The sequence below is a fragment of the Meles meles genome, chromosome 13, assembly GCF_922984935.1.
Source record: "Meles meles chromosome 13, mMelMel3.1 paternal haplotype, whole genome shotgun sequence".
NCBI lineage: Eukaryota > Metazoa > Chordata > Mammalia > Carnivora > Mustelidae > Meles > Meles meles.
The window spans coordinates 70077989-70090898 of NC_060078.1; the positions used below are offsets into that span (position 1 = coordinate 70077989).

At 43.8% G+C, this 12910-nt stretch overlaps 1 protein-coding gene across 3 annotated transcripts in view; it reads left to right on the plus strand.

The window, feature by feature from the left end:
- The window catches only part of ACSL5 (acyl-CoA synthetase long chain family member 5), a 45201-nt gene extending 32668 nt beyond the window's left edge, over nt 1-12533 (plus strand). For all 3 annotated transcript variants that reach the window (XM_046026866.1, XM_046026868.1, XM_046026869.1), the window contains exons 12-22: nt 964-1098; nt 4396-4530; nt 4982-5077; nt 6976-7048; nt 7326-7414; nt 7709-7825; nt 8857-9000; nt 9656-9757; nt 10469-10540; nt 10918-11064; nt 12217-12533. In XM_046026866.1, coding sequence (XP_045882822.1) covers nt 964-1098; nt 4396-4530; nt 4982-5077; nt 6976-7048; nt 7326-7414; nt 7709-7825; nt 8857-9000; nt 9656-9757; nt 10469-10540; nt 10918-11058 — 1104 coding nt within the window. In that variant the 3' untranslated portion in view covers nt 11059-11064; nt 12217-12533. The remainder of the gene's footprint in view (nt 1-963; nt 1099-4395; nt 4531-4981; nt 5078-6975; nt 7049-7325; nt 7415-7708; nt 7826-8856; nt 9001-9655; nt 9758-10468; nt 10541-10917; nt 11065-12216) is intronic.
- The last annotated feature ends 377 nt before the right edge of the window (nt 12534-12910 follow it).

Sequence of the window (12910 nt, forward strand, 5' to 3'; positions counted from 1 at the left end):
TTTACATTTTGTGTTGGTTAGAATTTTTTTTTTTTTTAATCTTGGATTAGACCAGGGCACCTGGGTGGCTCAGTCATTAAGCGTTTGCCTTCGGCTTAGGTCATGATCTCAGAGTCCTGGGATGGAGCCCTGCATCAGGCTCTCTGCTCAGTGGGGAGTCTGCTTCCCCCTCTCACTGTCTCTCCCTGTCAAATAAATAAATGAATAAATCTTAAAAAAAAAAAAAACTCAGGTTAGCAAGAAGAAAGTTAGCCCCTGGGAGGGCAGGGAAAGAGCATTTGATCCGGTGAGATGTTCAGTGTGTGTGTGTGTGCCAGAGAGCTGCCTTTCTGTGAGCGGACTGCAGACTTTTCAGGCAATTCTGGGGCAGATTTGAGAACTGAAAGCAGTGCTGATTTCCCCAAACCCGTTGGGTAAGATGGACAGAAAATCCCCTCTCTGCTTCCCGCTTAAATCCCTCTTCAGCCAGCTTATCTGTTGATGGGTGAAGTGCCAAAATGAACAGTTCAGCTCCTTGGGCTGAGGTATTGACATCTGATTAATACGATATCAGTTTTAATAAGGATACTTTTTCACGTTTTAATGTCTCTGAAACCGAGACGTCTTGCAGCTCTAGGCATGTTCTGGTCTAAGTGGCAGTGTTTTCCTTAGTGCTCTGGAGTGAACGATCGGTCTCTGACAAAGGACAGTGTCTCAGACTGTCACTCAGAGCTCTGGGTGGAACAGGGTGGGCCTTCAGTCTCACGGTCTGTCTCACCAGCCCTGCCACCTCAGCAGCAAAGAGTTTCCAACCTGTCCTGGGGGCAGGCTCGCAGAGTTCTGGGTATCTGGAACATGTGGGAAGGGGGCTGTACAGTGGACAGTGTCCATGGATGTCACCTTGGTTCCTCGATTCTGTCTAAGACAGTCCCCACCCAAAGGGGGCCTTTGGCTCTGAGCCCTGATCTCTGGTTTTGCTTGTAGGCTGTTGTGTACTCCTGTGGTGCCAGAGTTGGTTTCTTCCAAGGAGACATCCGGTTGCTGCCTGACGACATGAAAACTCTGAAGCCCACGGTGTTTCCTGTCGTGCCTCGACTACTCAACAGAATCTATGATAAGGTACTAACCTCGCTTCTGCCGGGCTGGCCCTCAGGTGAAGGTCCTGACTGTGGCTGAGGCCTGACTGAGTTCTCAGGGACTCCGTGTTGCTAAGACATTTTTTCCACATCCACCCCCTCCTCCCTACAAGCAACTGCCTTTGGCCACATTCACAAACGCGACTGTGAAACACCGTAATAAATGAAACCCCTTCATCTGGATAAGATAACGTGGACCAGATCTGGAGAAAGAGCTCAATTCAGAGACTTGGGGAGCCCCTCAAATTTAAGCTGACTCATGGAGGAGTTGTCACTCTGATTTGTTAACACTGTTGGATACGGAGCTTCCTGCTGAGGCACGGGTCCCGCGGTCAACATTTCATATGCATTCCATCATCCAAACCTCACAAGATCACAGGAAATCACATCGGGTCTTACCATTTCCAAAATTACAGCTGAGGAGACTGAGCCTCAGAGTTAAACAAACAAACAAACATAAAGCTTGACCAGAGTCTATCCAGTGACGGGTTGGGCCTCAATCCTATTGTCACAAAGTCGTTCGTTGTCACTGATCCCTGCTCTGTTTTTCTTTAGAGTTTACAACATGGTGATTTTTCTAACTCAATTAATTCAGGTACTTCCCTTGCGTTCCTTAGCTGAGATTCTTTCATAACAACATGACAAATATTCTTTCCTTTAGTTATCAATCTTCAGAATAATGAATTGGTGCCTCAGTGGTCTTCAGAAGTGACCCAGATTTTTTGATTTGTAATATTATGTACTCGTGCTTTGCACAGTTGTGCACTCAATACACTTCATTCTCCATGATGTCCTAACTGGCCCACTGTGGAAGTTGGGAGCCCCATCAAGCTGTTCATGTGTCCTTTTGACCTAACCCCGGTGGTTTCTGACAGCTTCCCTGCTTTGTGATATAACATGTCCCCAGGTTATCTTTTTTAAGTAGGCTTAATTTTTATTTTTTAAAGATTTTATTTATTTGACAGAGATCACAAGTAGGCAGAGAGAGAGAGAGGAAGGGAAGCAGGCTCCCTCCTGAGCAGAGAGCCCCATGAGATCCCAGCCCTGGGATCATGACCTGAGCTGAAGGCAGAGGCTTTAACCCACTGAGCCACCCAGGAGCCCTCCCAGGTTATCTTTAATGTCTCTCACCCAAGTCTTGGATTGTCTAGTCTTCCCAAGGAGTCCTTGGAACTGGGCTATGAGCCCAGGCAAGATAGTGATAGACTCCAGGCTCTGAACCAGGTGTTTGATCACTTCATAATTGCACAGGCATGGGAGCCCCAAGCAAATAACGGCCACATGGCAGTCTCCACAGGCTTTGGACTCCACCGCTGAGACTCTAGCTCTCCCCTTCACACTGGTGATTCTTAGATACTATCGTGGAGCTCCAGGGATGGGGCAGGCAGCATTGTAGAACACAGATGACCCCAGGACATTGAAAGTGCTGTTTTTAGAAGAACTGTTAACAATCTTAACAGCTCTCAGCATGCTATAGAATTATTTGGTGGTTATTATGGCTTGTGTTCATGTTGTCACATATTTTTACTTAAAAAAAAAAAAGATTTATTTATTTATTTGAGAGAGAGAGAGCACATCAGCAGAAGGAGCAGAGGAAGAGAGAATCTTAAGCAGACTCCAGGCCAAGTGCGGAGCCTAATGCAGGGCTTGGTCTCAGGACCCTGAGGTCCACGACCTGAGCCAAAACCAAGAGTCAGACACTTAACTGACCCTACCACTCTGGTGCCTCAGACATTTTTACTTCTTTTTTTCTTTATAAAGCTCACTATATTTCTTTTTTTTTTAAATATTTTATTTATTTATTTGACAGAGATTTCAAGTAGGCAGAGAGGCAGGCAGAGAGAGAGAGGAGGAAGCAGGCTCCCCGCCGAGCAGAGAGCCCGACGCGGGGCTCGATCCCAGGACCCCGGGACCACGACCCGAGCCAAAGGCAGAGGCTTTAACCCACTGAGCCACAAGCTTTTATTTATTTATCTGAGAAAGAGAGCACAAGCAGGGAGAGGAGCAGAGGCAGAGGGAGAAGCACACTCCCCACTGAGCAGGGAGCCTGATGTGGGACTCGATCCCAGGACCCCGGGATCATGAGCTGAGCTGAAGTCAAACACTTAACCGACTGCGCCCCCCATGCCACCCCCCGCCCCCGCACATTTTTACTTCCAATAGTTTTTTTAATGATACGGTGATACTTAACACAGAGTTTACTTTTTTTGTCACTGATTTTAAAAATGGAGGACTTTATTAGTGTGAGTCTCCAAATTCCAGCTTTTGTCAGTGACTTATTAGGAGGAGATTATCTTGTGAATAATGAAGATAAATCTCGTAAGGTTGAAAGAGGTATCAGGGATGACAGGACTCTGGCAACATTTGAGTGTAGATCTTAGAGCTGATGAGACATTAGTAAAATGATGGTATAGGCATGAGTAGACGCCTAGAGCACTGTGGCAGTTGAACAGCTCTGCTGGCGATTGGCTCAGAAATGGAAGTATCCATAAGGAAGATGGCTGGAGAGTTCTCTTCCAATTCTGAGCAGGAAAAGATCCTTGGTTTCCTTGAATCTGACTTCCAGTAGGATGGAGTCCTGAAGGCCAGAATATAGGGTTCAGGATTTAATTTTGGAAGTAAGGGGGATTTCGTGTTGTACTTGAAGCTCTCCTTTGGCAGGTGTATGTTTGATGGATAGAGTCAGTGAGGCAAGAACAAGGGAGTCTAGAGAAATAATGTGAGCTTGTAAAATGGTGTCAGAACTAAGCCCAAAGTGAAGAAATAAATAGGAAAGTCCGTTGCGTTTCGTATGGTGTGGCTAGAGGAACTTTAATCATAGAGAAAAGTGGTATTTCTCCAAATTTAAGGTATACAAGCTTCAGAGGCATGGGGATGGGGGGATGTTGTGCTTGTTTAAAAAAAAAAAAATCAGATTCCTAGGTCTTTCTTTGATCTATTGAAAGCCCAAAAGGTATTGCCCATTGAGCTGTTTCTTATCTATCCAAGTGATTTTCATAGGCAGATATTGAGAACATTTTGAGGACATGCTCAAAGTTGTCAAGATTGTTTGCCAAGGACAAGAAATCTGGAGGAGCTAGAACTCTGTACATATATGCTCAGTGTACTGATGTCCCAGTGTGGCCGTAATTCTCTGGAATTGTCATTATTTAGCAATCCAGTTCATGAATTAAAGTCACTTCCTTATGAAGCAAGAAGGCACTGTCTCTTGCTCACTGATGAATGGCTATGGTGAGCATCTCCAGTAGGTTTTGAACTAAGAGGAGCTATCATCTTGCAGGTACAAAATGAAGCCAAGACACCCTTGAAGAAGTTCTTGTTGAACTTAGCTATTTCCTTTAAATTCAGTGAAGTGAAAAAGGGGATCATCAGGCGTGACAGTATATGGGACAAGTTCGTCTTTGCAAAGATCCAGGTAGGTTGGCGGGGTCTTGGACAGAGCCAGGCAAATATCTGGGCTTTCTGCTAGCTTATCATACTTAGACAACTTTGTCATTAAAGGAAATTGGTCAATAAGCAAAAAAAAAAAAAAAGTTGTTTTACTTAAGTTTAACGTATACTCTTATTCTCTTAGGTGACCTGTTGACATTATATGTAATGCAAAGGGCCTGAAAATATGAATTATGTGAGGAAATATTTAAAAACTGCAGGTTGAGTCTCAGCTATGGGTGATAGGGACAAGGGCAGCCAACATTTTAAGTGTTCTTCCTCAGGGCCCGCCCTATTCTAAGTGCTTTGTAAATTACCTAGTTTAATTCTTATACTGGGTAGGCTGCTCTACCCATTTAGCAATGGAGGAAACTGAAGCCAAGGACTAGGTTTCAGAGGTTTTTTTTTTTTTTTTTTTTTTTTTTTCTGCTCAACAGGCCAACCTGGGTGGGAGGGTTAATTTCATGGTCACTGGAGCTGCCCCCATCTCCTCTCCGGTCTTGATGTTCCTCCGGGCGGCACTGGGATGTCCGGTAAGACAAGCACCTTCTTTGAAGATAGCTTATTTCACTTTTGCACAAATAGAGCTCACTCTTTAAAAAATGAAAACACAACTGAAAAACACCGTGGAGAAAGTCACCCCCCACAAATCTCAAAATCAGGAAAAATAATCCTTCTCTTTATGTATCTGTGTATAGAAACTTTTATATAAACGGGCATCAGTTCTAAAATACTTACTAAACTATGTCCCATCCACATTGGTCCTGGTCAAATAAATATCTACATCATTTTAGTTGCTTTGAGGTAGTTTATTGGATATACTTAAGTGACTCATCTCCTATTGATGGACACTTAAGCCACCATTTTTTTCACTATTATAATCAGTGAGGTGATAAGGATACTGTCTACCAACATAGTCATAATATATGGGTTTGCTTTGTATGTTAATGTAGATTATCACACTTCCCTCCAGAAAGATCTTGTCTTTTTTTATACATTCCTGCAAATAATTCATGAGACCTTATTTCCCTGCATTCTTGCCAGTGTCAGGCTTTCTCGGTTATTTAAATCTGAACCAACCAGATGCATGAAAAATCTCAGTGCATTTTTGTTTCTTTCATTAACACCAAACATCTTTTATATCACTTATTGGCACTTGTATTTCTTCCATGAGTTACTCTATTACTTTCTTACAGAAAAATTGCTATATACCAGTTTCAAATGTTTATGTCATCAAACTGATTAAACTTTCTTACTTGTGGTTTTTGAATTGCTTAGACAGGACTCTCTGACTCCAGTATTCCACAAGACTGCTGTCCTTCATATTTTCGGATACTCTAATGATTTTACTTTTTTCTAATTAAGTCTCTATTCCATCCCCAATTGCATACAAGTGCTTGGGCGTGGACATTCTCTTTTTCCCCCTAGATAGCTAACGAGTTCATTCATTCGACCAACATGCACAGCATGAGAAAAACAGATCCTTGTCCTCACCACGTCCTCTTGGGTAGGACCACCATCAAAAAAGATTCTGAACTGATGCCAAGGCCAGAGCTCTTCTATGCTTTCAAATTATCATCCTCTTGGCCATTCTTAATACTTTCATTTCCCTCTGCCCCTAAAACCCATGGATCGGTAGGTCCTGTTGCCATCAGAAATGCCCCTTCTCCATCTCTACAGAGTCTGCCTAGCACGGCCCCGCCCGCACTGCAGGATCTGGGGTCCTGGTTTGCCCCACCAGCCTCTCTCTGGTCAAGGTTATCCTCTATACCAGGGTTTGGCAAACTGCAGCACAGGCCAAATCTGGCCCGTTGCCTCTTTTCAGAAGTGAAAGTTTGGTGGAGTGGAGTCATGCCCATTCATGTACATGGTGTCTATAGCTGCTTTTGTTCTCCACTGGCAAAGGAGTCCAGCCAGAGCCCAGAGGCTCACAACACTGAAAATATTTACTCTCTGGTCCTGCAGAGAAAAAGCTTGCCAGTCACTGTTCTGTATCACAGCTGGAGATCTTTCTTTCAAAAAGCAACAACATAACACACCAATAAACAAAATCCCAAACAACTGAAACATTGCTGTCTGTTTCCATTTCCTTCAGAAGGGCTCCACTGCTCAGGCTCAAGAGCCATTGTCCCCGGGTGTCACTTCACTTCATAACTCACATTTCCCTGTCAACTTGAAATGCTACCTTTCCTGAATTACAGTAGAAGTGTTCATACTTTGGTCTATTTCTGGAGACTTTTGGTTTTTGGGTGCATCCCCACTAAAGATTTTGGAGCTCAGGCATGGTATTAGATATTAATACATGAAGGTATTAGGACACCAAGCATCTTCCAATCCTGAGAGACCTTGCTTTCCTCCGGTCTTGCTGTAGGGTGTTGCCATTTCATGCTTTGTCTTAAGTAAGTCTCAGACTCTTCTTTGGTTTCCCCAGGTGTTCGAAGCATATGGTCAAACAGAATGCACAGCTGGCTGTACGTTTACGTCACCAGGTGACTGGACTTCAGGTAGGTTCTCCGCCTACTAGGTGGGAGATTCGGTGGTTGGGAGAAATGTTCTACCTGAACTAGGGCTTAGGTTAGATAACCTCAGTGCTCTGGCCAAATGTGGCACATGGCAAACTCAAGTTTCAGTCCAGACGTTTCTATCATGTCTATCCAGCATGGGCACCAGGTAACTTTTCAGTCTTTCTCTTTTAGAGTCAATCCATAAATATCTCAGAAATGTGCCCAGAACTATCACCAGTTCATGGCTTCCCAGCTGAATTAATGTGGTGTATTCTAGGGCACGTTGGAGTCCCCCTGCCTTGCAATCACGTGAAGCTGCAAGACGTACCTGACATGAACTACTTTTCAGTGAACAATGAAGGAGAGGTGGGTAGGTTGTGCTCTGTAGTCACGCCCAGACAATCAGAGTAGAGACGTTTATGTCAGAAAGAGCACACAACTGTGAGCAGACGTGGGTTTGACTCAAGATCTTTAACAAGGAACTGAACATCTGTGCGCCTCACTTTGCTAGCGCCTACAATGGGGACTAAAATCTGGTGGTGTTCCCACTGTAGTGGGAATCATCCCATGGTTTAAGGTGGGAGCAGGTGTTTGGTCAATGCCTCTGCTGGGAGTCCCAGCCTTTGCCACTGGTACCACTCTGTGCTGTCTTCTGTGCAGATCTGCATCAAGGGCAGCAATGTGTTCAAAGGATACCTGAAGGATCCTGAGAAAACCAAGGAAGCCCTGGATGAGGACGGCTGGCTTCACACAGGAGACATCGGCCGTTGGCTCCCGGTGGGTGCTTCTTCAGAATTTCTGGAAGCCTCTGTTGTTGGACTGAAGAAAACTATCTGTTTATAATATGCAGAGATGCGAGTAGATTAATCTGCTGAGGCAGCTGGAAGGATTAGGTCTGTATCTGCCTGGCTTGTGGCACCCTCAGACTATAAAGAGGAGGACAACACCACTGACGAACCTGGTGGGAGATCTGTGTTCTAGTCCCAGCTACTCCATGGACCAAGAATGTAATTTCGAGTACGTCCCCACACTGGAGTGACAGAGCACTGTGCCCTATCAGTCTCTTCCAGATAATGTCCGTGAGGCTGAACTGAACGCTAATTTCTGGAGTCAGCCTTCTTTACGGTTTCATGGCTGGTTCAGCCTGGTGTCCTACTTCGGGTGTGATCACGTGGATTGTATTTGCTACTTGTCCCAATTCTATAGTTCAAATTCCTAAGAACCTAAGCTCCTCAGACCAATTGGCTCAGAAAAATGAAGCTGCAAATGACCTCTGGTGGCTGGTCAGAGCCTTCTCGGCCCTGCCTTCAGTCCTACCGAGCACAATCACTGACATGCTTCCTTAGCACTAGGACAGTGAAGCTCTTTCAGCCTGCTCAGGGTCTAACAGGAGCGATACACGAAAGGGAGTCAAGGACGGGGAGATCCAACTAATCCAGAAGTCTTAGTAAATATAACTCCTTCCCTTTTCCTGGGAGTTCTGGAAATGGAATAATTGGAAATTAAATTATTGGAAATCCAGAGCTGCGAATTTCTTCATTGGATGAGGCAACCACTTACACAGCTTCCCCAGATCCTGGAGATGCTTTCTGAGGCTCTCCACAGAGGACAAAACAGTATAGACAGGTTCTTGCTGGAAGCCTCTCCCTTTCCCTTTCCCCAAAGCCAACAAAGAAAAATGAAAAGTTTGCTCAAAAGTCTCTAGAGAGATCAAGTTTACAGAAAGAAAATCCCTGTGACTTTGCCGCTCTATCCACTGACATCCCCCAGAGGGCTCAAACACTGACGCTGTTCTCTCTTTCCTATAGAACGGAACTCTGAAGATCATTGACCGTAAAAAGAACATCTTCAAGCTGGCCCAAGGAGAATACATTGCTCCCGAGAAGATAGAAAATATCTACATCAGGAGTAGACCAGTGTTGCAAATTTTTGTGCACGGGGATAGCTTACGGGTAATACGCTCTTTTCACGATAGCCATTCTCAGACACAGGCCATGCTGGCTCCAATAGCTACAGGAAATCTGGATAGGTGGGTTTAGGATGAGAAGATTTCAGCTTGTAAAACCAAATAAGTGAAGTCATACTCCAACCCTCAAGGCAATACATATGTAAAAAAAAAAATCATTTAACTATGAGGGAGTCTGTGAAAACGTCAATAGAATTGTTCTAATGGTTACTCTAAAGAGTAGCCATTCAGTAACAAAGGGCCCCATGTCACACTTAGTTCCCACTACAGTGGGAGTTCCTCCCGCACAACGAACTATTTTATATATACTGTGCTTAAACTTAACTTTTGGGAGTGGGTGGGGTTTGGCAAAAGACAGACCATAGATGCTTTAGGCTTGATGCTGAATACCATTTTTTTTTTTGCATAATCAAATTTGAAAAGAACATTTTTGTAAAAAGATACCGAGTAGGAAAATGGGATCAGAATTCCATGAGGGTTTGAAATACACGGTGAGAGGAGAGTGTGTAGTATAGTATGTTGATATGAGATCTCGGGAAAGTACCTCTTATCAAGCTAGAATCCTGTCTTCATCCAGTGTGGAAACCCCTACCACCAGTTCAAGAGCCTACCTCTCACGTGGCCTTGTTTCCTTTCTACAGTCCTCCTTAGTGGGAGTGGTGGTTCCTGACCCAGAAGTGCTGCCTTCATTTGTAGCCAAACTTGGGGTTAAAGGCTCCCTTGAAGAACTGTGCCAAAACCAAGTAAGTCTCCCTTAGAAAAGCTCAATGCACACCCCTGGGGCCCATGGTGGGAGAGCGCAGGCTGCTCCACCAACTCAGGCACCAATGACGCCTTCCTTTTTGGAAGAAGAGACTCATCCTGTGCTTGGGATAGGTGGCTGTAGCTGAAACAGATTGACGGGTTTTATTAGATTGGAGGATAGGATGGGATGGGAAGTTAAAAACAAACATGGGGCGCCTGGGTGGCTCAGTGGTTTGGGCTGCTGCCTTCGGCTCGGGTCGTGATCTCGGGGTCCTGGGATCGAGTCCCGCATCGGGCTCTCTGCTCAGCGGGGAGCCTGCTTCCCTCTCACTCTCTCTGTCTGCCTCTCTGCCTACTTGTGATCTCTCTCTGTCAAATAAATAAATAAAATCTTTAAAAAAAAAAAAAAAAAAACAAACAAAAACCCCTTCTATTCTTTTTATTGTATGTTCATTATGGGGGGAAAAATTGGAGAATAGAGAATCAAAAAATGCCATCCAGAGGAAATCCCTGTTAACATTTAGATTTGCCTTTCCTTCTCATTAGCTTCTTGAGCAATATTAAGTGTGAAATGTGCTTGTACGTACATAAACCTCTATCCTTTTATCCTGATGAGCTTTTGTAGGCATTTTGAGTTGGTTCACATTTAGCCTTTCATTTGGTCTCTTTTTCAAACCAGCCATGCTGTAAGCTGTGTTTTATATTCTTAGGTTGTAAAGGAAGCCATTTTAGAAGACTTGCAGAAAATTGGGAGAGATGGTGGCCTTAAATCCTTTGAACAGGTATGTACTGCTGATATAATCCTGGTCTCTTAAGTCATAGTAGAAAGTTCTAATGTTTACATTTATAAGAGGGTTTCAATGTAACTTTCAAGGGATGGATTTGAAGTTTTGTACCATTAGCCCACTAAGAACGAATGGCAGTGACCTTTTCTAGTTACTTATACAATCCTTATTTGCCGTTTATTATCTATTTCCCCTTCTCAGTTCTTTCCCAAATTATCAGTTTGTGGGAATGGACATGTGTTACTGTTCTCTGTAACCTCCCACTGCAGCAACCCCGCTTTTCTCAAGTTTTTTACATAGCATGTGGGGTGCTCTGCAGAAAAGTCTGAATCACTAATAAACGTGTGTGTGTGTGTATGTATCTTCTCTTCTAGGTCAAAACTATCTTTCTTCATCCAGAGCCATTTTCCATTGAAAATGGGCTCTTAACACCAACACTGAAAGCAAAGCGGGCAGAGCTTTCCAAGTACTTTCGAAACCAAATCGACAGCCTGTATGAGAACATCCAGGAATAGATTAAGGTACTTAGAGCTGGCTGGGGCTCAGAGGTAGCCTGCCTTGTAGGAATATGGATTAAAAACTAATCCTATGTTCATTTTCTGTCTTTCCTCTTGTCTGTTATTTTTGCCTATTAAATTAACAGTTTTCTAGTTTACAGTTTTCTAAAAAATATTGAATTATAATGTAAAAGCTTAGCCCTGAACTAAATACATTTCGTCCTTCCCCTCTTAAATATTGCTGATACTTAGGTTTTTGGTCTACTTTTATCAACATGCGTTTCTTCAGGGTCCACTTGTTATTCTGTCCCTTCTTCGTAACCTCTAAGCTTTGTAAATGACCACCAGTTCAAGAGCCAAAGTGACTTCTTCCTTCTTGTTTTACAGTAAACCCACCTTGCTGACAGTCCCAGGACTTAGGCCTTCCAATGTTCAAATTAAGAGATCATTAAGTTTTTTTTTTTAAATGTTTATTTATTTTTTCAGCTAACAGTATTTATTGTTTTTGCACAACACCCAGTGCTCCATGCAATACGTGCCCTCCCTATTACCCACCACCTGTTTCCCCCAACATCCCACCCCCGCCCCTTCAAAACCCTCAGGTTCTTTTTCAGAGTCCATAATTTCTCATGGTTCACTTCCCCTTCCAATTTCCCTCAACTTCCTTCTCCTCTCCATCTCAGAGATCATTAAGTTTTAAGAACCTGTTTAGGGGCGGCTGGGTGGCTCAGTCATTAAGCGGCTGCCTTCGGCTCAGGTTGTGATTCTGGGCTTTTGGGATTGAGCCCGACATCGGGCTCCCTGCTCAGCGGGAAGCCTGCTCCTTCCTCTCTCCCTGCTTGCATTCCCTCTCTCGCTGTCTCTCTCTCAAATAAATAATTCAAAAATAAAAAGCTGTTTGTAATTCATGTTTTTAAACTATTCCTCAAAACCACTGAAATTTTTAATCTTTTAATCTATCACTAATATCAATCACACCTTTGGGACTAATTTCTTCTATGTGCTTCTGTGTATGCTAACGTCTGTCTACAGAAGGGAAGTTTGATCATACTGAACATTTCCTAAACTCCCTAGTTTCTGACTTGGGAGAATTAGAAAAATGGGGCCTAGAACATGTCCAAAATTCACAAAATGTTATCTACAGTAGTAACTGGTGACTAAATCTTTTCCTTACAGTTTGCTGCTGAACTGGAAGCTATGGGGGAAGGAGTTTAAACTCATGTCAAGTGCACTTTTCCAGTAAATGAAGCTGGCACTGAGGAGAAACCTCCTGAACTGGGCAAGCATGGGCCCTCCTGTGGGCCCATGGGCAAAGCATGGCCCTATGGCAAAGACCTATGGGCAAGCATGGGCCCTCCACAACAGGCTTATCTTCTGGGAAGGACCTGACTGATCTTTTCTCCACTGGACTCTAGTTCCTGCTATACCTTACCCCCAGACAACACGTTGCTTCCACTTGTAAAGTCTTTAAAATAAACTATTGCAAACATGTACACTGTGGTGTGTGTTTCCTCATGGACCATGATAAGAATCACAATCAAGGACCACTTATCAGGTAAGCTAGGGGCTCTCAAACTGGGCTGTAAACTAGAATGACCTGAGGGGTTTAAAGAGACCCTGATAATGACTGAGTGTCACCCTAGGGATTCCGACTGAAATGATCTGGGGTACGGCCTGGGCATTGGGATTTTTAAAAGATCCCTAGGTGATTCTAATATGCAACCTAGAGGCAATTATTTTGCTACTAAAGGTAATATTGAGAGGACCAGGCCCTCTTCTCCCAGAGCTGTGAATAATAAACAAATACCAGCTGAGCCCAAACTCCAACCAAGCACACGACTCATTGTTTCCTCCTCTACCATTTGTGTTG